General features: G+C 64.5%; 1 protein-coding gene across 11 annotated transcripts in view; it reads right to left on the bottom strand.

The window, feature by feature from the left end:
• Positions 1-534: 534 nt before the first annotated feature.
• KCNQ2 (potassium voltage-gated channel subfamily Q member 2) overlaps positions 535-23,065 on the bottom strand; it is a gene marked incomplete at its 5' end in the record, with an annotated part of 44,853 nt that continues 22,322 nt past the window's right edge. For 2 of the 11 annotated variants that reach the window (XM_081097111.1, XM_081097104.1), the window contains 8 exons: positions 869-4,904; positions 5,536-5,659; positions 8,184-8,291; positions 10,441-10,572; positions 11,045-11,153; positions 11,757-11,980; positions 18,526-18,555; positions 20,070-20,138. In XM_081097111.1, coding sequence (XP_080953237.1) covers positions 4,173-4,904; positions 5,536-5,659; positions 8,184-8,291; positions 10,441-10,572; positions 11,045-11,153; positions 11,757-11,980; positions 18,526-18,555; positions 20,070-20,138 — 1,528 coding nt within the window. In that variant the 3' untranslated portion in view covers positions 869-4,172. Of the gene's footprint in view, positions 4,905-5,535; positions 5,660-8,183; positions 8,292-10,440; positions 10,573-11,044; positions 11,154-11,756; positions 11,981-14,958; positions 15,013-18,525; positions 18,556-20,069; positions 20,139-23,065 lie in introns of all 11 variants that reach the window. The other 9 variants (XM_081097103.1, XM_081097107.1, XM_081097106.1 and 6 more) reach the window with 7 other exon arrangements.

The raw sequence follows: 23,065 nt of genomic DNA, 5'->3' as shown, positions 1-23,065 counted from the left end.
TGTGCGGGGCTCGGCATGAGTCCTCTGGGCCACTGAGCCCTGCCCATCTGCTCTGCCTGCTCAGCTGAGCCCCCAGAGGCCAGAGGGGTCTGGTGGGAGGAACATTCCAGAAGGCGGGCAGCATAGCTGCTCAGCACAAGCCCCTTACAGCCAGGCCCTGGCCCAGACCCTCGGGTGGGAGACAGGACGTCACGCCCCGCCCCTAGCCCCTCACCCAGCCAGGGGAGTGAGGGGGAGTGGTAGGGGCTGAAGCTTCCGTAGCCCAGGACCCGGCTGCCCGGAGGGTGGAGAGAAGGCCACGGGCAGGAGCCTGCAGGGGGCGAGCCGGAGCCTCTGCTCTGGGGGCCACCGGCTGGTGGTCCTTGGTGGTGGCAGAGAGAGGACAGACAGCGCCGGTGCCGGACCCTGCAGAGTGAGAGCCCTCCCAGTGGGAGCACAGTGGCCTCCCGGGGCGTCTGTCGCTGTCCCTGTCACCACAAGCCCCGGCGCAGGCCAGCCGCCGGAGAGGACACGGCAGGAAGGAGGCACGCGCTGCCTGGTGGATCAATGTGTTTTACTCCGTGCGCAGGCCCTCTGGGCACCCAGACTCGTCCCTGTGGCAACAGAACTTTCCAGAACTTTCCATATGCATCCCTGACGCCAGATTCCACACCAAGGCCCCTGGGGAACCTGTGCTGGGCCCATTCTCACCGGGAGCATCGGCCTGACAGTGAGCTGCGTGCGCACACATCTCACTGCTCCAGCAAACCTGGACCCGGCCCCGGCGGCTTTCCTTGGAAAACAACAGTGCGGCTGAGACACAAGTGTGCGGTGGTGACACGGTCGCTGCGGTGCGCACACGCCGAGCCAGCGCGTGTCACACGCAAGGCAGTATGAAATATTCTTTGGAGCATGAACAAAAGTGCAAACACAGCCAAGGCAACAGCGCAGATGGGGGAGCTGCAGCCGCCTTTGGGCCCAGGCGGTTGAGCCGATGGGCGCAGTGGGGTCGGCGAATCCAGGCAGGCGGCACCTCGGGCCAGCGGGTGTGAGATGGTGAGACTGCCTGCTCGGTGCCCTCTGTGGAGCGGGTCTGCGGACCACAGGCGGGGGAGGAGGGGCGGGCCCGGCATCAGCGCCTGGAGGTCACCCAGGGCACAGGGGCGACCTCAGCGACTCCCCGTCAACATGCATTAAGGCAACAACTTTATGGGACCCAGTCAGAGCTGGACGTGCAGCCCAGCCAGGTGTGCACACCTGCCCAGAAGCCCAGGACTGGGGCCGCCCTCCTGTCCTCACGTCCTAGTCAGTGTGTCACCCTCGCAAGTGTCCAAGACAAAAGACCACCCAACCCCTCCCAGCCCCACAAATGACTCCAAGGCTGTGAAGAGGGCCCTCTCCTCCCCAGGGCCTCCCTCCCCCCTTTGCCCTGTGTCCTAAAGCCCCGCCCCCAGCAGAGCAGCCTTCTGGGTCAGCGGGCAGCCCCGCCCCTCAGGGCTCTGCCTGCTCCAGGGGCCACAGTGTCCTGCCCTGGGCTGCCGGCTCTCCCAGGCCCCTGAAAGGAGAGGCGCAGCCCTGATTGCACCACACTGCTTCCTGCAGGAAGCCCTCCTTGGTGTTTCTGCTTTGTCCTTGGTGGGTGCCCAAGTGGAGGCTGCCCCTGGGGACAGCCACACAGGCTCCTCGGGCTCTGGAAGCAGGCAGCACTGCCGGGCCCCCAGCCTTCCTGCCTCACACCCACGTCAGTATATAAGGGGGGCGGCCTGGAGATCACCAAGGCAGGTCTGCGCCACCCCAGAGGGCAGCTGAGGATCATCTGTACATTATTTACAATTCGGGGCGAAAGTGAAATAGATCGAACACCAGTGTTTCTACAGAGGCCCCGGAGCACCAGCAGCAGCGCCGCTGGGCTTCAGAAAGCCTGCGCAATGCCTCGCACGGACTTCTTTCCGAGAACAGCGGGTGGGGACCTGATATATGGTGGCCCCTGAATGTGGGGGCCACAGACAGGACGACCCCTCTCCCATGTTCACATCTCAAATCCACGGCCAGGGGAGGGGACAGCCTAGTGAGGGAGAGGCGGGCTAATAAGTTAACACACTGGAGACGCATGATGCTGCCTGGCTGGCGGCGGCTCTGGGCTCAGCCGTGGTGACTGGAGGCAGCGGGCCCCGGAGCAGCCCTTGCGGCACGGGGTCCTGGAGCGGGACGGGTGGTGTTGCTGAGCAGGCAGGTGTGGGGACAGGCTGGTGGGCAGGCCGGGAGGGAGCCCTCTGCCACCTGGCTGGTCCCTCCGTCCTCCCAGGTGGCCCAGCATGAGTGTGGCTCATGATTGCACAGGGACAGAGGAGAGAGACGCTAGGCCAACAAAGGGAGAGGGCAGCCCCCTGCTCGGTGGTGATGAGGCCAGGCCACGGACCAAGGGGCCCAGGGAGCCGGCCAGAGCCCCAGCATCACATCCGGACACCCCACAGGTGCTGGGCCCTCCCTGGCCCAGCCCAGGCTGTCCCTGGCCATTGGCCACCCAACCACTCTGGACAGCTACTGCTGTGCCAAGGGGAGGGCAGCGTGGGGCCCTGCATGGCTCCAGGGCACCTTCTGCCACTTCTGCCCAGGGGCCCGGGTGGCAGAGCCACTGTGGCTCCCCGAGTCCCGAGTCCTCGTGCTGGAAAGCAGCCAGAGGCCAAGGGACTGCCCGGTCAGAATGCGATGTGTGCGTGTGTGCATGTGTGCATGAGGGCACGCATGTGCATGGCTGTGTGCGTGTGCACCTGCGCATGTGTGTGAGGCATGCATGTGTGTGCGCATATGCACTGTGTGAGGTGTATCACATATGTATGCTTAAGTGGTGTGTGTTTGTGTGTGCGTGGGTGTGCCTGTGCAATTTCTGTATGTGTGAGTGTGTGTGTGGTGTGTGTGCCCATGTGTGAGCCAGTGATTGAGCACAGGTGTGGGGTGTCAGCCACACTCCTGTCTTGTCACACGCACACCCAAGACAGTGCACAAGGCTTCTCCGAAGTGGGGCCCCACTGTGGGCGGGCACCAAGGGCACATGTGCTGTCAGCCTGAGCCTGGGGGCCCTGAGGAGGCTGTTCCCCACACAGAGCCGCGGCCTGAGCCCCACCTGCTGCCGCCTCAGAGACCCCCAGCCAGTGTGGGCTCACAGGGGTGAGGAGACAACCCAGCTCTCCCTGGACCCAGCGTTCGGGGCAGCCGCTACCTGGTGGCCTTAGCTGGGCTCAGCCCTGCACCCATGGGGTCACTGCCTCAGGGTGCCAGGTGCCAGGCTTGGGGTCCATCACCCCAAATGCCAGGTGCCCCGCACTGCCTGCTGGGGGCCCACCGCCGCCTTTGGGCTCCCGGCTCAAAGCTGCTGCTCCTCGGGCCAGGTGCCCACAAGAGTGGAGGCCCAGGGTGGGGATGGTGTCCTTTCTCTCAAGACACCAGCAGGCCACAGCCAAGGGACCAGCCGCAGAGACTAGCGGGCCGGGCGGGCGGCTCCGGCGGGGACAGGTGAGGCAGCGCCCCTGCAAAGGGCAGCAGGAAGCCTGCTCACCACACCCCCGGCCCCAGTGCGGCGCCCACCTGCCCAGCACCACTGCCCACAGCAGGTCTCCGTGAACGTGCTGGCCGCAGCCTGCCGACCAGCACCCGGACAGGGCAGAGCACAGAGGACAAGGGGGTGCCCACCCCCAGGTCTCCTGTGGCCGGGAGAGCCCCCAAGGACCCTCTGCCAGGAGCCTGCGGAGCACAGAGGTCCCCATGCTCCTGTGGTCCTCGCCCCTCCTCTCCGGCCAGGGCGCTGGACGCGGGGCTGGCTCCCACACAGGACACTCAGAGCACAGTGGATGGGCACAGGAGGCAAGGGCATCCTCCCAGCCGTGCACATGGGCACGCCCTCAAGGGGACGGGCCTGTCCCGCACTGGGCACCCTCCCTCCGGCCCTGCTCCCTGACTCCACACCTCCAGCCTCTGCCAGGGACCTGTCCTCTGCACCCCCCCTCTCACACCTGGGCCGGCGGTCTACAGAGCGGGCACAGCAGCCCGGGTGCCCACTGCTGGAAAAGGACTTTCGTTAACCTTCACCGTAAAGACTGAGGCGCCCCCACTGCCGCCACCGCCTCAGGCATGGGCACCGGAGGGTCCCGCCTTGACACCTCAAGGCCAAGAGTCAGGGACAAGCGGGTGGGGCCTCATTTCCGGGGCCCAGCCCAGCCCAGGTCACCAAAGGGGCCCTCGCCCGTGGCGGAGCGAGGCGGTGGCCCGCACGGGGTGCACAGGTCCGAGTCCGTGTCCGACTCGCCCTCGGCAATGTAGGGTCTGACTTTGGCGCAGGGGGCCGCCGCCGCATAGCAGCTGTTGAGGCCGTCCAGGTTCTCCCTGGACTGGGAGATGCTGAAGCCGCTGAAGGAGCGCTCCAGCTCCTCGTGGTCCACGGACGGGATGGAGATGGACGTGTCGCTGTCTCGCAGCGCGCCCTCGTGGGGCCTGCTGGCTGGCGTGTCCTCGTGCCGCAGGAACTCCGTGCTAGCCCGGTTGCCCCCGTTGTAGGCAGACAGCGAGCGCTCATGGGTGGGAGGTGGCGGGATGCGCACCAGCGGCCCGTGGTCCCCCACGGGCGAGGCACCGTGGCCCTGGCGCGGGTTGCCCTGAGGCTGCCACGAAGTAGAGGGTGGGCACTGAGTGCAGGGCACAGCCGGGGGCGCTGAGAAATTCTTGTGGCCAATGGAGCTGGTGGAGCGGATGAGCTTGACGATGCAGCCACTGCGGTCCCCCTGATCGCGGCTGTCCTCGGGGCTGTGGTACGGCGGTGCCGGCTCGGGCTCCTTGGCCCCAAAGTACGCCTCAGTCTCTGAGGGTGGGATCCCCATGCGCTGCGTGTAGATGCTGACCAGGAAGTCCAGCTTCTTCTCCATGGACAGGACCTGCAAGAGGGGCTGCTGGCAGGCTGCTCCCCAAGGTGAGGAGACCCAGCTTTTCCCTGAAGAGGTGGGGGGACCTGGGTTGCTCCCTGCAGAAGTGGGGACAACCCGGGCTGCTCCCTGCAGAGGTGCAGAGGCAGAGGGAGGCAGACCCAGCAGCTCAGCCTCTGACCCCATTACTGTGTGTGGCCTCAGGGCTTCAGAGCGCTGGACCTGGATGCTCCTGCTCATCTGGCTGCCCGCTGCAGCCATGGGCCCACCCAGCGGAGCAATCGCCACAGAGGGACGCGTGGCCCTCCTCCCTCCACGGCAGGAGCAGAGCCTGGTGGGAGTCCTTGTGTGTGTCCACAGGAGAGGGCTCTGGGGATGAGGCCCAGGTGACAGAGTCCACCCACAGGCCCCGGTACGTGGTGTCGCTCAGGGGCCCCCACCCAGGCAAGGGGAGGGGCATAAATGGTGCTCCTGGTCCTGAGGGCCTGTGGCCAAGGAAGGGAACATGCCCTAGACTGGGGAGGGGCTCAGGGGGCATGCAGCACCCTAAGCTGTGATGGGCCCAGGCCCTTGGAAGCTCGAGGACCCCTCCCACAGCGTCCACCGAGGCTGACATCACGGTGGTTCTCCAGGCTCCGCTCACCTGCTTCTCCACCTTGCCCAGCCGGCCCATCATGCTGGGGTCCTCCGGCAGCTCTGCTTCAGCTGGGCCCTTGGTACGGTCCTTGTCTGTCATCGCCGGGCCCCGCCCCACAATCTGGTCCACTCTGCCAGGAAGAGACCCCGCCCCACAGCACAAGTTCAAGTGGTTGTGATGGCCCATGACCCTCTCTTCCTGGGCTAGGCCACAGCCTCCAGATCCAGGTTCCAGGCCACACCCAGAGCTGACTGGGGGGCAGCAGGTGCCAGGACAGATGGATGCCGAGCACCTGTTCTCGCCTGGTTCTGGACTCCCAGGCCTGTTCCCTGCCCACCCCATCCCAGTGGGCCGGCACATTGGTGAGGGGGCACAGGAAGGCACTGGGGCCATTCACCCCTCAGCTCGGCCCCTTTGTGCTCTGTCCACCCCGGCACTGCCCCCACCTGAGCTTCCATCCTTCCTAATGTGCCACTGAGCCCTCTGCCCAGCCAGTCCAATGGGGACAGTTAAACGTCTATGTGGGGACAACAAAGCAGGGAGGCGGAGACAGTGAGCTGGGGCTCCATGCACAGGACAGGGCGTGGGGACACAGACCAGCACGGAAACTGCCCAGGCACAATCAGAGAGGGGGTCTTTGTGTGTTTGCATGTGTGCATGTGTGCGCACGTGTGCATGCACAGTGTACATTGTATGTCTATATGTGCATGTGTTTTGTGTGTATTGTGCATTTGTGGGCACCATGTATGTGTACGTGTGTGCGTGCATTGCATCCACTGTGTGCACATGTGTGTCTCATGTGTGCCTATGTACAGGTGAGTACGTGTGTGCAAGATGCAGAACACAGCTGAGCTTATCTCAAACAGGCCTTAGGCCATGAATGCCACGGGCGGAGAAGGCGCTTCCTTCAGGGAGGGCTTCTGTTTCCCACGCTGAGCAGGAAGGGCTCAGAAGGGGCCTTTCCGAATGGCGAGCATGTGGACGCCACTCAGCATCAAGGGCCTTGCTGTCTGCAAGCCCTGGGGCAGCTGCTGCGAAACTGCCCGGCAAACAGCACTTGAGCCGGGATGCAGAGGAGCCGGACAGTGACCCAGGCCGAGGCCTGCAGCCCCTGCCTCATCTTGGGCCTGGAGCCCCCGGCACAAAGCCCACTTCTCAAGTTTGGGGTGCAGGGACCTTGTGAACTGGCTGGGGCCACGGCTGGGCTTCCTTCCTGACCACAGGACCACCCTGTCTGCCTCTGATGGGGGCACTTGGGGTGATTTTCTCTCTGTTGCAGGAAGCAGAAGGTTCAGGCTTGCGTCTGCCATGGTGCAGCCTCCGCATGCTCTCACGGGCTTCATGCTGGACGCATGCACCCAAGGACCAGCACGGGGGAGGGTGGCGGGGACCCTGGGCTCCAAGCACATGCCCGTGGAGATGGACAAGGAGAGGGGCTCGTGGTGTTGCCACATGTGCATACAGGCCAGGCCCGGCTCAGCGCCTTCACCCCTGCCACATGATGACCACCCGCCTGGCCGGTCCCCTGGGAGCCTTGGCCGTGGGCTCGGCCTGCTGCTGGGGCTGAGGGAGGGTCCTCTGAGGACCCTGTGCACCCTGCCCCTGGGCCTCAGGCTGAGGAGGTGGCTTAACCCCTGAGCCCCCACACGCCAAGACTGTCCTCCTGCCCCTCCTCTGCATGGCTGAGCGCTCGGACTGCGGCCCGGGAGGCCTGGAGCTCCGAAGGCAGCCGGGCTTTCCCAGCTCTGGGCTCTCAACCTCCAGCTCCACCCCTGAAGCAACTCCCAGATGGCTTGGGTCTCAGGTACCACATCCTTGGAGCTGGGGGACATGGTAGAGCGGGGAACCCAGAAAGTATTGTCTGGGGCTGCCCTGGGTCAGGCCAGCTCCCCTGAGAATGCCAGGTGGAGATGTCTGACACGCTGATCCTGGCCCCCAGGTGCCCTGGGCCCCTCTGCCCCCCAGCTGTCAGCACCGCCGGGGGCATCTCTCCTTACCCTCACATCCCTGCTCTGGGACCCCACTCTTCCTGACTGACCAGACTTGCTGGAGAAGGTGGACGGGCCACAGCCTCCTCTGCAGGGTCCCAGGGGTGCTAGAGGGCTCCGCCGTCTGCATTTGTTCCTAAAGGACCTGCATGTGCTAACTCACCGTCCATTCTGCCCATCAGCTGACGTCCTCCTCATAATGCTACCATGATGCTGACCCATGTATATCCACAGGTTCAAGGCAAGAGAAGTGACGGGACTTGCTCAGATCCTCACAGGTCGACCCCACGGGTGTGCGGGTGCTGGGGCCTGAGTCACGCTGGGGGCTGGGCGGCAAGGACACCATGGTCCCCGGAGCCCTGAAGGTCCTCCCTGCACATCTGGGCACCCCAATCCTGGCCTCTGCCTCTGCCCAGGGAGCCCTGCCCCAGGAGGACGGCACACAGGGGTCCTTGGAAAGCTTCCCCGGGGCCCTGCCGAGAGGAGCAGCCCCAACACAGCCACCCGGGCTCCGCAGAGGAATGCCTGCTCCCGGTCTGGCTGGTCAGTGACAGAGAAACGTCCCCTCCACCCTCGGAAGAGCAGTGCGGGTCTGCCGTCATGTGGCCTGGAGCGAAGGGGGCTGGCCATTCCACAGACACAGGCAGGAGAGGCTGGCGTCCTGACCTAGGCGAGTACTGGGGTGACTCTCTCGGAGGGGCCGTGGGTCCTTTGGTGGGGTACTTCTTGTGCCGGGGAGTTGAAGGGGGTGGGGGGCCCACAATCATATCTATCCTGGCGAGTAAACAAGAGAAGAGACACCAGCAAACGCGTCGTCAGCACCACGAGTGCCGGCGGGCTTGCCGGAGCCGCAGGCCTTCTCACAGCTACGTCCACGGGCAGCGACACGTGGGCGCCACGCTCACGTGGTGCTCCCTGGTCCGTCGAGCACAGCCCTGCGCTGCGTCTCGGCCCTGCCCGGCCTGCCGGCGGGCACGCCCACGTGCAGGGCGAAGGCCAGCGGCCCCGCGCCAGCAGCGCCAGCAGCGCCAGCTTTCACAGCTCTCGGACCGCGGGCCAGTGACCCACGCCCGGCTCCTGGGGGAGCACTTCGTTTTCCCACAGGAAGGGAAGGAAAGGGGAGCTCAGGCGGAAGGACCTGGGAACACCACAGCTGCAGCGAGGGAGACCCAGCAGGCAGACTGTTCTCTCACACGCACCCCAATTGCTCACACGCACACACATGCACATGCACGCATGTTGCTCTCACACATGTTGCTCACATGCGCGCGCACACGCAGACACGCATGCACACACAAATTGCTCGTGTGCACACATGCACACATATCTGCTTATGTGTAAACAGACAGGTTCACACACTCATATGTACACTCACAGCCTGCTTATGCACACACAGGCATACAAAGTCATATGCACACTACACGTGTCTGTTTATAAACACAGGCAGACTCACACACTCATATACACTCACACAATCTGCTTATGCACACATGTGCACACTCAGTCATATGCATAATCACACGTGTTGCCCACACATGCACACCTGACATGTTTGCACACGCTCACATGTGTTTTCACTCACATGCTCACACATTTCCCTCCATGTGCAAATTACACACACATTTGCTCACACTCACAACACAGGTTTAGTCGATGCTCTGGGAGGACTGGCCTCTTGGCCTGCGTCCAGGCAGAGGGAGGTGTCACTCCCTGACCTCTGCCCACAGGAGCTGGTGAAGGCCCAGTGAGACCCATCCCTGGCCCAGGAGCAGGACGGGGAGGCCCCCAGAGCAGCATGCACCGACTTTCCAGAGTGAGGACTTCATCCCTCCCCGGGGGCTAGGAGCGGGGCTGCCCTCCAGGACTGTCCCCCGACCACTCAGACCCTCCCAGCTGGGGCCCAGGCTTCCCCCGTGGAGCAGCCTTGTTTGAGGAGCTGTGGGCGGGGCGGGGCGGGGCGGGGCCTCTGACAGGCGGGAGCATGTGACCCACCTCAGGAGACACCCACGACAATAGCTGTGACCTGTTCACAAACACCACAAACATGTGTGTGCACAGCTCATTTATATGTGGAGGGTGGGTGCCTATGAGCACACCTGTACTGGCAGTGCATTTGTGTGTGTGTAATTATGTGGTACATGCATGTGGTATCAGGCTAACAGCATGTGTGTGTACATGTGTACTACCATGTGTGTGTATGTGGTGGTGGACATGGGCCTTTGTGTGCACTGTGTGCACATCTGTGTTGTGTGTGCCCTTGCTCATGCCTGTATACATGTATGTACAGGTACCTTTTAGGGTGAGCAAGCCAGTTCTCACACACATGGGCTTGGAGATAGCAGTGTGTGCCCTGCCCTTGTACACCGTAGACATGCACTCCAGCCCCACTTACTGCCCAGGAGGTGAGAAGGCCCACGAGGTGGGGCGGGGGGACAGGCCCTCTGTCCTGGCAGAAGAGGTGCCAAGGTGCATAAGTGACACTGGATGGGTCTGTGCATGCCCACAGCCTCACCTCTCAACACACACGCATGTGTGCACATGATGACATATGGCACACTGGACACACACGCACACACATGCATGCACCCATATACATGCACACAGAGACCTATACCGTGCACCCACACACATGTGCATTCACACATGCATGCTTCCCATCACAGAGCAGGAAGGAGGGAAGAAAAAGGAGAGACAAGAGAGGCGTTAAAAACAAGCATGACGGAAAGTCTGTGTGGGGTGAGAGGAAGGGCCCAGAGGTGGCAGCAAGCAGGTCTGGCCACTGTGCCCGCCTCAGCCCTGTCCCCTGCCCCCCTTGGCGGAGAGCATGGCAGCCCTCCACAGGACCCATCTCCCCACCTCATGGCGTGTCAGCCTGGCCCAGGAGGACCGGCCTCCGCGCCCAGGGCTCAGGGGTGGCTCTTGCCTGGACTGCAGGTTTTTGATGCGGGACAGCATGTCCAGGTGCCCGGCCGAGTACTGCTCGATCACGTCCATCACGTCGTAGGGCCGCAAGCTCTCCTTGAACTTCCGCTTGGACACCAGGAACCTCATGACACTGAGGGTTGGGCAGGGCCGTGAGCCCAGGCAGGGCCGTGAGCCCAGGGCAGAGGCCACCTCAGGACACTCTCCAAGCAGGGCCAGCCCCAGCGTCCACTTCCTGGGCCCTCCCAGCATCTCTGAGAATGTGCACTGCACAACTTGTCCCTATTATCTGGGCCACCCACCCACCAAAGACACCGGCTGCTCCTGGTCCCAGCTGTTCAGACAGACCCGCATCCACCCGAGAGCCCCCTGGGCAGCCCCTGGCTGTTCACTAACACCCTCAGGTGATGGGCAAGGAAACCTGTGACGCAAGGGGCCTTCTGAGCCACAAGGAGCTGGGACTAAAGGGGTGTCGGCCAGTGTCCCCCCCCCCCGAGCGCGTGCCCTCACACAAGCCCCCCAAATCCCTGCATTCCAGGGACAGTGACTGCCCTCCAGGACCCTGTGAGGGGGCGTCCTCACCCCAGACACCCAGGGTCGCTCACCAGACGGCCCGGATGCTGACTTTGAGGCCCGGCGTCAGGTCCTCGGTCACAAACTCGCAGTTGCAGCTCTTGTTGTCGTCCACGATGTCCTCCCCGGGGAGACTTGCTTCTGGGCGGAAGGGGACATGGCCCGTGAGGAGACGAGTCCCTTGGCGCCATGCGCCCCTGGTCAGGGAACCCCTCAGGCATGTCGGGCCCACATGCTCTAGATTCCACCTGTTCTTTCTCGGCAGCTTTGCTGGCCTTGGCCTGCGGGGGTGCGAGGTGAGGATTGCAGGGGCATCACTGTGAGTGGACGGACGGGGGCCAGAGTGGGGCGTGTCCACACCCAGTAACGGCGGGACACCGCTCAGCATGAAAAGGAGCGTGCGCCACGGAGGAGCCCAGAGAGCACCCCATGAACTCGGCCGGGCGCCCAACACAGAATCCGCACGGCCCGCCTGCCCGACATGTCCAGGACACTCCCTGAGAGGAAAGTCGCTGGCGTGGCCAGGGGCTGGGGAGGCTGCTAAGGGGGCTCCTTTTGGGGAGATGAAATGTCTTGGAGCTAGAGAGTAGACATGCCAACTGCCCCTGAACGGTTCACTTTAAAATGGCTAATTTTATGGGGCGTGAATTTCCCTCAATAAAAGAAGCAACGGGTGAAGTGGGCCTGCACTTGGGGGTGAGCCCTGGGAGCGGCCAGGCCACAGCGGTGGCAGACCTGACCCACCTTCCGAGTTCTGCCGAGACGCGGCGCCCTTGACCCGGAAGGCCTGCCGCGCACGGCTGCGGTCCCCAAAGCTCCAGCTCTTGGGCACCTTGCTCGGACTGTCCTCCAGGCTCTGGTCGGCGCTGGGCGACCTCCTGATGGGCTGGGCTTGTGGGGACCCCTTCCCCTTGGCAGCCACACCTCGGGGGCTGGAGAAGACACGGTCTTTCAAACTGACCTTCTGGCTGCTCCCAAGACGGACACACAGAAAGAGAGCAGGAGTCACTCTGGACAGCACGCTGGACCCGTCAGCTGCTCTTAGCCAACATCCTCCCACATGGCGAGCAGCTGCAGCCCAGCCCCAGAGAAATGCCCGCTGGGCCGCTGGCCTGGCCTGGAGCCCGGGGGTCGGAGGTCACCAGGTCAATGCCACCATGGGGTCCTGGGCTGGCTCAGGGACTGGTCAGGGAACTCGTACATCACTTTGCCTACCACCAAAAGGGGCCCAGCCCTGTCCACACTGTCCATCCAGGCCTCCCTCTCCACGGTGACACCCACAGCAGGACGAGTCCCCAAATGCCCAGCACCAGCGTCTTCTCCCTGGGCATCAGTGTGGGCACCTGACCACCGTAGGCTCCCTGTCTCGCCTCCACACTCTACAACTGCCCCAGAGTCAGGAGGGGTAAGCTCTGCAGGCCGGGGAGCAGGGTGAGGGCATGACACAAGAAGCAACCTGGGGGGGTCTCTGTCCACCTCCCCTCTGCCCGGAGCTGCCCAGGCTCCACCCCTACCCCCAGGGCACATGGAAGCTGACGGTCCGCTCCTGGAGGATGGAGTGGGTGGGTATGCTCTGCGGCCACTTGGCTGTCCTGAGCCCTGGCAGGGAGGGGTGGCCAGGGCCGGCCAGCCACAGCCCCACGGGCCTCCCTGTCCACACATCTAGTAACTGTGGAGATGGGTCTGGCACTGAGTGTGCCTGGCTCCCATACCCTCTGGGCAGCAGCCAGGAGTCGGGAGGCCACTGGGCAGTCCCTTCATGTGCTCGAGAAGACAGCAGGCTCTGTGAACTGGGCCCCTTGCTGCCCCTGCTGGCTTATGACAAACCTGCCCAGGGGTTCCTGTGGGAATGGCCACACCTGCTAACTTCAGACATCGCCAGCCCCCCGTGCTACCCCGGGTAGCTACCTCCCTCGGCCCCAACCAGAACGCACAGCCTGGACACACCGTCTGGCGGCGCAGTGATGACCGGCCATGGAGAGGCAGCCCACCACCGGCCCACCTGGCCTGGCTGGCACCCTCCTTGCCCCGGCCCGCAGACCGTGCACTAGGTCAGGGGCTCTGCAGAGCAGAACTGCGCAGATGGCCCCAAGGTGTGGAGCCCACTGTGGGCAGCGCCCCCCCCCACCACCACCAGAGCCCCTGCGAGCACAAGGCCAGGCGTCAGCTTCCTCAGGGCACTGGTTCCGAGCTGGCGACCACTGAGGGCAGGCAAGGCCTGAATGGGCAGGTGGGGACTGAGGCAGCATGGGGCCTCTGGACAAATGACCTCTTCTGGGTTCCTGTCCCAACAAAGGCCGCCAGCTGGTCCAGGGAGACCCTGAGCAGTGTGGCCCCGCCCAGCCAGGAGAGCTGGGGACCCTGGCAGGACCTACGGCCCAGGCAGCTCACAGGGGCCCAGGAACTCAGCCCCACGAGGATGGAGCCACAGGAAGGAGCCTGCCCTGGCCCCGCCTGGCCCCGCCGTGCACCTGCTTAGACCAGGAAGGGTCCCCTGCTGGAAGGTGTCACAGGGTGGACACCGGTTCCTCCACAGTCGCTGAGGCTCAGGGCACCCAGCCACTTGCATCCCACCGCAGCCACCGGACCTGCCACAACTCCAGATGCCCAAACGCCGGTTCTCCCTCCCTCACCTCACAAGCCAAGGACGGAGTCAGCCCACGGGAGGGCTGAGGCCCTGGCTCTTCCATAGGGCGGGGGCACATTCAGGAGGACCTGGGAGAGAGCTCCGAGGCCCAGCTCCCCCCCTGCCCGCCACGCCCAGGGCGAGATTCTCAATATGTGGGGCCAGCTGCAAACTGGGATGGGGCGGGTAAGGGGGCTGCACGGTGGGCCGCTCAGTGGTGGGAGAGCTGCCGGGCATGGCTGGGCCCCGATGCCCAGGATGAAATGACATTCCTGAGGCTTGTGCACAGCAGGATGGCACCTGGCCTGGCCTCCTGGCTCTTCTATCCCCACGCTGCCTGACCACAGTCCCTGACCTGAGGGAGCAGCCTGTGGCTAGATGCACCATGGACACAGCTCCGGGCAAGCAGGACCGCCTCTGCCCAGCCCAGATCTCTCCTCCTGGGGCTACAAGTCATCCCACAAGCGCCCACATCTGTGAACACACAGGCAGCATGGACAGGTGGGGGACCCTCTGAGCCCCTCAGGGTGGAGCAGGGTTTGGAGCATGCACGGGTGCAGAGTGCAGAGGTGCAAGCATGCGGCCGGCTGGGCCCTGATCCTGCTGCACGGCCCCTCCCGACGCCTACCCCTCGGCACTGACCACATGCACGGGACACGTGAGTGGCTGCCCACACTTGCAGGGCTGCCCCGGTCAGGGCAGGGGGCGGGCAGGAGGGAGACGGGTGGGTGCACTCTGAGCAAGCAGAAAGGCAGACAGTTCTGCACCCGCCCCTGACAGCGGACAGGGGAGCACACGGTGCCGTTGAGGTGCTCATGGTGTCACGGGGTGCGCCTCCCCGCCGGCCCGTTCCAGTCTGCCCTCAACCAGGCCTGTACGTGGGAAGGGGAGCTGTGGGCCTCTGGCTTTCTGGTGTGTTTGGTGTGTGAGCACCACGGGAGCCGGCCACACACAGGACGGAGCTGCCCCGGCAGGCAGCGAGTGGCGGATGAGGGGGAGCTGACCCAGGTGCCTAGTAGAGGTGCTAGACTGGCCCTGGAGAGAGGCTTCTGGAGCAGTCAGGGTCCCAGGGCCAGCGCCCTTTCTGGGTCCTCAAGCCCCTGGCCGGCCCCTCCTGCTGGGAGCAGGGCTCCTTTGCTTAAGGAGAAAGAGTTTGGGAATCAGAGGGTGCCTAGCACTGCCCCACACGGGCTGTGGGCCTAGCTGCCAATCAGAATTGGGGGAGCCGGGGCCTCTCCGGCTCATCTAGAACTTCTAATAAGCAGTGTTTGGAGCGGAAGAGCCGTGCAGCAGGGCGTCCGTGCCATGCGTCCGTGGTACCTAGAGTGTCCAGGGCAGCATCCACACAGGCCCTCTCTGCACGTTCTGCCTTTACTGGAAATGAGGAGAGCACAGTTAGTCCCCTGGGCAGGGAGCCTGGGCTGGGCGAGTGGGCAGGTAAACTGAGGCACCATGACCACCCCTGGGGTAGCTCTGGGCTCAGGATCCACCAGCCACAGAGCTTGTGTCTGAGCAAGGGCCTTGCAGAGGCTGCACATCAAGTATTCCGCTGGCCTGGGAAAGAAACAGTCCCCTGTTTGGGGAGAAAAATAAAATTCCCTGTTTTTCCCTCCCAAAATTCCTTTTCCTTCTAGAGTCAGAGCTTGGGGTCACGTCTTTTTAAAAGATGTATTATTTTTTGCTACATTCATGCGAATAAAAAAATAATACATGGGCTAAGACTTTGCAAAAGGCTTGCACTAGATGGACAGGATTCTGGAAAGCACATGTTTAGGGAGGAAAACGTGCATTTTGGTTTCACAAACCAATCGTAAGGTTTGGCTGAGCCAAGCCAGCGGCCCAGTCAGAGGCTCAGGAGAGAGGGAGTTGGGGGCTAAAGTCGGTGGACCTGCCAGGCCGGGGAGGGGGTGCCTGGGGGTGTCCCCCAACAGTCAGCACCCTAGGACCTCCCGAGAGGGGACTTATCTCTGCACCAGAACATGCAAGAAAGCAAGAAACAAGAACTACAAGAGATCCTTGGCTTTCCTGGGGCCTCTCCCTCTTTCTCCACCTTCGAAGCTGTTGCTCCTGAGACAGCAGTTCTCAAACTGTGCACCTGAGGAACCCAGACGCACCTGCTGGCCTCAGCTCCCGGAGGAGGGCTCAGCATCCACACACACATTCGTTGAAACATCGGTGGCACCTGCTGGTGTCCAGACACCTCTCTCCACTCCCACATAAAGGAACCACGTGACGACCTCCGAGCCAGCCAGCCCAGGGTCCTCGAAGCCCTCCCCTGGCCCCCCATGCTCCCCCAAGAAGAACCTGTGCCCCGCGAGCCTCCTCCTGTGGGACCTGTCCTGTCGTCTGGGTGAAGAACAGGACCCGCCAGGCGACTTAGTCCCGACGGGAGGGAGCTGGGGCCCAGCTGCCCGGCAAGTGGTCTCACACGGGGCAACCCTCCCGTGACTCCGTAATCCCAGGACCCAGACCCCCGCCTGGCAGCTCTGGCTGCTCACAGAAGCCCCTCAAATTTGGGGCAAACATTCTCTCCCAGGGCACTCTCCATGTCAGCCACAAGTCCACCAGAGCCTGCTGTGCCCCTGGGGTCCCAGGCCTGCACATGCAGCTCCACCGTCAGGCTGCCCCTGGGAAAGAGAGCGATGGGGTGGCTCGGCTCCCGGCCTGTGAAGGGTCCCGGTTTGCTGCTGCGAACCTCCCACTCAGTCGCCTGCCCTGGAAGCATTTCCCAGGGCCCCTCAGCCCCCCGCACGACGGCTCCCACTGCGGTCTGACGGCCAGCCCACAGCCGGCTCCAGAGCACTGGGGGCAGGGCTGGCTGCTCACTGTATTCATGTCAGTGGGAACCTAAACAGCCACACGTGGCCGTGGCTCCTGTGTGGGGCAGTGCAGCCTCAGAGCCTGACAGAGCTGAGGACCGTGGGCTACTGGCACCCCAACCCTGAGCCTGGGGCGTCAAGGACTCCCGACTCTGCCTGTCCCCTCTGGGCTCCAGCCTGGCACTGGTGTTCCTGCCTCCTTCAGCCAACCCGAGCGTCACCTGTCTTAGAGCTTCGGCTTCAAGTCCAGGGAGGCCAGGCCCAGGAGGGAGGAAGACCCATCACAGACACTCACCAAGACCGACTGGACAGACACGCCTGTGACAAGGAGGGACACACATGGACAAGGGGCAAAGCGGTGGGAGCAGGGGTCTCCTCCAGGGACAGAGTGGGGGCGGGGCAGTCAGAAATGGGAAGGGTCAGAGGGTGGGTCAGGGACACGCCCAGAGCAGCACAGCCCGAGACCCCTGGCTGCCCCGGCCCCAGCTCCAGCCCTAGTGCAGACGGCCTTGGTCTGACGCCACCACAGCCGTGATGTGTGTCCACCATGAGCCCGGCTCACAGGAGCTGAGCAAGGGTCCTTGCGCCCACCCATCCACCTGCACTTACGGAACAGGACCGCTCCCGGCAGCCCACGGACACCCTGGGGACAAGTGCAGTGCAGAACGATTTCCTTCACACCTACCATGGTGCTAAAAAGGGGGTGGCTGCCCCAGGGGAGGGGCAGAAATGCTCTAGCCATTACCTGGCTAATAGGTGTGCCTCTCAGGTGAGGCAAAGTCCTTGGTTCCCAGGAGGAGGCGGGGCCAGGCTGGCCCTGGGGGAAGCTGCTGGGCCAGGGGCAGGCAGGGACACAGGACACACGGGAGGACGGAGGACTGGTGAGGGGCAGGGAGCATAGCACAGAGCCCGGAGGCGCCCGTGTCCTCACCTTGAGTCCTGCTTTCAGGGCCAGCACCTCCTCCCCAAAGACAGAGCGCACGTGAAAGGGCCCAAGAAGGGTAGTGCCATGATTAAAGGCACTTGGGGGCGAGATTTCCAGATTGGGGAAGGGGAGGGCAGGAGGGGAGAGAGAGAGAGAGAGGCTGAGACCAGAGTTGCCGGAGGGGAGAACAGCTGGGGCCATGAGCGCAGGGAGCCCACCGGAGCCACCTCAGGCCATGGGGGCTCTCACAGACAATGGGCAGAGGACAGGTGGGCGAGGCCCCAGAGGCTGCCACCCACAGGTGCCCAGCGAGGCACAGACCAGCCCCCACCACCCCTGGGCTAAACCAACTCCTGCCCAAAAGCGTTTCCTCAGCCTCTTTGAGAGGTCCCTTTGCTTCGGCCCTTTTGGGCAGTTCAGGACAGAAGCACGGCCCCTTCCAGTTCCAGGCACCGGCCAGCATTCCCTCCTTGGGGCCCAGGGATGGAGCAGTGTGCCCTCAAGGGCTGGAGAGGGTGGGCTCAGCCGATTCCGTCTACCCCACCAGAGCAGCCAGATGAGCCGCCGTGGGGAGCAGCAGGAGGGTGGTGCCTTTGGCCCCCATTGGGAGACTGGCCTCCCTCTGCAGTGAGTGGATGGGGCCTGGGGGACCCCCAGGCTGCAGCTCACACGTGAAGCTGTGGTATGGCCGGAATTCTCTGCTGCCACGAGGGAGACACTGGGCCACACCCTGGCTCCACCTGCACAGAGGTCACCCACAGAGCCCCTCCTCGGGTCTCTAACCTGCTGCCACAGCAGAATGGGGGGGCCTGCTGAGACCCTTGTGAAGAGGGAACTTCCCATTCTCCCCAGAAACTCAGCACATCCGGATCTGCCCCTCAGGCAGAGAAGGCCCCTCCTAGAGTGGCCCTGACCCTGACCCCCAGGCACTGCCCCTGCTGGGACTGCTCACCTGGGCTGGCCTCCTCCCAGAAACCCCACCTCAGGGGCTCGGCCTGCACTCACAGGGGCACAGGAACTGGTTTAGGGACCACACCTCCACAGGCAACCACCGCCCAGCAGGGTCCAGACGCAGCCCCACAGCTCCCAGCACAGCCCTGGCCCCGGCACCGCATGCAGACGCGGGCGTGGGCACGCACTCACCTGGGGGACGGCTCTGGCTGTGGCTCCTTCCTTCAAACAGAAGCAAGAAGATGGTCAGGAACGACCCTCCAAGGCACACCCCGCCCGCCAGGGGCCAAGAGGCCTCCCTTGGCACCACCACCCCCTCGCCGCCCTGCCCGCACCCACAGCCCCCGCTCCTGAGCCCCAGGGGGCAGGGCCTGGGAAAGGGGTCACCGCTCAGGGGCTCTCGCTTCTCCCCAGAGGCCCCTCTCCACGCCTGCTCCCGCAAGGAGGGCTGGTTGGAACCACGAGTCCTGAATCTCCCCCACAGTCCGCCCGCCCGCCCGCCCGGGCCCTCCCCGAAGCGCCTTTCCTGCCCTGGGTCTCCCTCCCACGTACTGTCCTTCGCAATCTGGCCGGCCAACCCCCACGTCTTTGAGGCTGGCGTCTCAGCTCAGGAATTCCTCCCCAGATTCGCCTCTCCTCCCGCATTTTGTGCATTTTGCCACCAGGGACCAGCAGCAGGGGACACGGCACAGCTGGAAACCGCACCGAGGGCCTCGGCCCTGCAGGTTCTGCTGTCCAGCCGGCCCCGCGGCGACTCAGCCGCTCCCTGCCGCACACACAGGGCTCCTTCACACCGCAGTCCCAGCACTGGACACAGGGCCCTCCCGTCCCGTCCCCCTTCACACCGCAGTCCCAGCCACTGGACACAGGCCCTCCCGCCCCATTCCCCTTCACACCGCAGTCCCAACGACTGGACACAGGGCCCTCCCATCCCGTTCCCCTTCACACCGCAGTCCCAGCGACTGGACACAGGGCCCTCCAGTCCCATTCCCCCTTCACACCGCAGTCCCAGCACTGGACACAGGGCCCTCCCGCCCCGTTCCCAGCAGCCTTTTCTTCCACACGACCTGGCTCGTCGCTCGCCCTCCTCACAGCCGTCCCCAAACTGCCAGCCCGGCACCCAGGCCGCTCGGCACGTGCTGGCCCCACTCCCGGGACCCGTATGAGCTTCCTGTTTCTTCTGGATCAGGGACCACCAATTGGGGGCTTGAACCACAGAAATCGACACCCCCCATTCTGGAGCCGGGTCCAAGCTGGGGAGGGAGTTCCCCTGGACTGCGGGGGCCGTCCTGCCCCTGGCTCCTGGGACCGAGGCTCCAGGGCCCGTCTCCCCCTGCACTCACACGGCCCTTTCTGCTACCCCTCGTGAGGACACGCGTGCCTGGATCTAGGGCCTCACTGACCCAGAGCGACCTCCCACTGAGACCCTTCGCTTACTCACACCCACAAGGTTCCCCAACCTCCGTCCCTTCACAGGCTCCAGGCCCAGACCGCCTCCGGGGGACGGGGCGGCACGGGCCGTGCAGCTGCTCTGCCCACTCAGAGCTCTTGACACGGGGACCGGGACCCTCCTCTCCACTCCACACCCACCTCTGTCGAGCACGCGGACGTCACCCGGCCCTGTGGCCAGCCGGTGTCCGGTGTCCCCCCGTCCAGGCCCCTAGGGGCAGCAGTGCCCCCAGGAGGACGGCAGCCCACCCCTGCGCCCGAGCTGCAGCCCGCAGCGCCTCGCTGACCTGAACGTGAGTCCGGATTTACTCTTGAGGTTCCGCAGCAGCTCCAGCTGGTTGAGCGGTGGGATCAGTCTGAGGGGGAGAGGGCAGTGAGGCCGCCGCCTGAGCCGGGGACCGCGCCCCAGCTCCCACTTCACACACAGGAGCCCAGGGACGGGGTGGGGTGGTCGCCGGCAGAAGAAGCCCATCTGCGTGCTCTGGCCACACCTGTCCTGGGGCCTTGGCCCTGGACGTGGCCGGTGACCAGCATGCACGGCAGAGGGAAGGGAGCAGCGCCCAGGCTGCCATCCACGGAGACTCCGACCCCTGACCGCATGGAGCGGGTCAAGCAGGGCACCGGGCACAGGCAGGGGTCGCCCCCTCCCGTCCCCTTCCCCATCCCTGAACACCCCAGGGCAGCACAGCCACACAGTACCAACAGCCTAGGCTCCCAGACCCCTCTCTGCCAAGTCAGGGCAAGGTCAAGGTCACTGTGAAGAGGCTGCTTGGACAGGGAGAGGCCTGGACGGCTGGCCGGCTCTGCTCCAAGCCCCCTCTCCCAGACCCAGTCACACCCACAGACAGCCTCACACCCCCACCCCCACCCCTCCTGCTGGCCCCGGGGCAGGTCCAGGCGGACTTCCATACAGGCCTGCCTTCACACCAGGGCGTAAGATCTGTGGACCGAGGAGATTCCTGGGGAGGCCCCAGGCCCCCCAGTTCCACCTGCAGGACGGGGCAGGAGCCTCGTTTGGGGCTCGAGTCCCCTCCAACGTCAGGGAGACGTCTTCACACCACTCTCAGCTCCTCGCCACCTCCTGCCCCCTCATTTCCACTTACCCTGTGTGACCCCAGGCCTCTCCCTCCTGGCCCAGCCCCCATCACTGTGACACCCCACTCACCCCTCAGCCTGCTGAGTCCCAGTCCCTCCCTAAAACCAGGCTCCAAGACCCGCTCCCAGCCCCAGCCCTCTCCTCAGCCCCAGACCCAGCCGCAGCCCCACCCCCCGGACTGTGTCTGAGCCTCACCTTGGCGACCTCGCTTGGGGTCATCACACAGGCCTCACCCAGCCCCTCCCCTCCTGCACTTCAGCCTAGGCCTTCAGTCTGGTCCCTCAGTGTGATGGGCTCCTGTCATTCTCATGCTCACGCATTCAGAAAGGCCCCTCCCCTCCTGCACACCTGACTCTGATGGTTGCCCCTTCGTCTCTGGCTTCCCTCTGGCCCCTCCACACTCCCCTCTGTCCAGTCACTGCCCATCTGCAGGCCCGGCACAGCCAGAAACCTTCAACTCCGGATCTGCCCCTCAGCAGCGAAGACCCCTCCTAGAGTGGCCCTGACCCTGACCCCCAGGCACTGCCCCTGCTGGGACTTCTCACCTGGGCTGGCCTCCTCCCAGAAACCCCACCTCAGGGGCTCGGCCTGCACTCACAGGGGCACAGGAACTGGTTTAGGGACCACACCTCCACAGGCAACCACCGCCCAGCAGGGTCCAGACACAGCCCCACAGCTCCCAGCACAGCCCTGTTCCCTGGCCACAGCCCTGCTTCCTGGCGTGCTGGGACCTGCTGGAGAAGGGGTGGCCCTGGGAGCCCTTTCCCTCCCCCAGGACTGAACACAGGGACAGAGCTGCCCCCCACTCTCCTCAGCCACCAGCCACGGGCCTGGAGCAGAGAGCCCGGGACGGCCCCACACATGCAGGTCCAAGGTTAGGAACACTCAGAGGGGACGTCATGCCCGGGACACACAGCACAGGGGACGGAACACAGGCGGGCAGGGCTGTGGGCAGGAATACGCAGGCACCACACGCAGGGCCAGGCACACAGCCGTCATCTCCGAGGGCAGCGGCCGTGGAGGATGGGGGTGCAGTGTTGCGACAGGAGCGGGGACACGCCAGGGTCATCTCCCAGGAGGCACAGCAGCTAGTCTGGGGGTCAGCCAGCTCGCGGGCCCCTGGAGCCACGAGGCCCCGTGGGGAGGGGAGGGGCGCCTCTGCAGACCCTGGAGGATCTGGGCCGGCCAGAAGGGTGATCAGGGAAACGTCCAGGTCTCGGAGTCTGTCAGGATCTCCCCAACTGCCCAGGCAGCCTGGAGCCTCAGGAATCCCGGGTCCCAGACTAGGGAGGACACAGCTCCTGCCACCGCCTTCTGCTCAGCGTGAAGCCTCGGGGTCAGCAGTGGGGATGCCGTGGGGGCTCAGGGCCCGCCCATCGTGGAGCCTGGCCCTGCACTGCCCAGCCCGACACCCTTCTCCCCTCTGGGGCTGGCAGGTTAACTTCCTAACAAGGTTCCAGGCCACCAAGGGACGGGGCCCTGGAGGGGGCGGGAGAGCTTCTGCCCAGGACCCCGCTCTGTCCACATGGAGGCCGCTCGCGCTGCAGGCTGTGTGCGCCCAGCAGTCCCCCACCCCCGCCCCCCGCAGGGAAGGAGTGCTGTGTGGGGTGAAATTTCCTGTAGCAGCTCAGCACCCCAATCTTTTCCTCCCTCCAGGCAGGAGAGAGCCCCAGTGCAGATGCGGGCACAGCGATCCAGTGGACGGGATGGACCGCGGGCCACCTCTCCTCCCAGGGCCTGTGTCTCCCTCTTGTGGCAGCAGGAAGAAGGGGTGTCGAATCCACAGGGAGGGCCCAGGCAGGCCCAGAGGCCAGCTGCCCGGCCGGCCGTGTGTGGAGTGGCCCCGAGTGGGAAGAGGAGTCTCCAGCTCCAGCACGTCTGTGCTGTGCACACATAGGCTCATGGGGTGGGGGTGGACGAGGGAAGAACCCCAGCCACGGAGACAGGCAAGAAGCAGGATGAGGACCAAGACCTGGACAGACAGATCCAGCACAAGAAAGCGGCTGGGGGTGTGGGGGGACAGTTGAGAGAGGGAACGGGGGAGGCGAGGAAAGTGCACTCCGGGCGGGGACACAGGGTGACAGGGCAGGGCCTGGCCAGGCCCAGACTGGGCAGGGGTGCAGGGGCGTGGCAGGGCAGCCACTGGCCGGCACCAGTGGCCGTGACAGTCACACAGGGGACAGACCA

This window comes from Myotis nattereri (assembly GCF_964212035.1).
Source record: "Myotis nattereri genome assembly, chromosome: 8".
Classification (NCBI taxonomy): Eukaryota; Metazoa; Chordata; class Mammalia; order Chiroptera; family Vespertilionidae; genus Myotis; species Myotis nattereri.
This window is presented reverse-complemented; position numbering and strand designations above follow the sequence as displayed.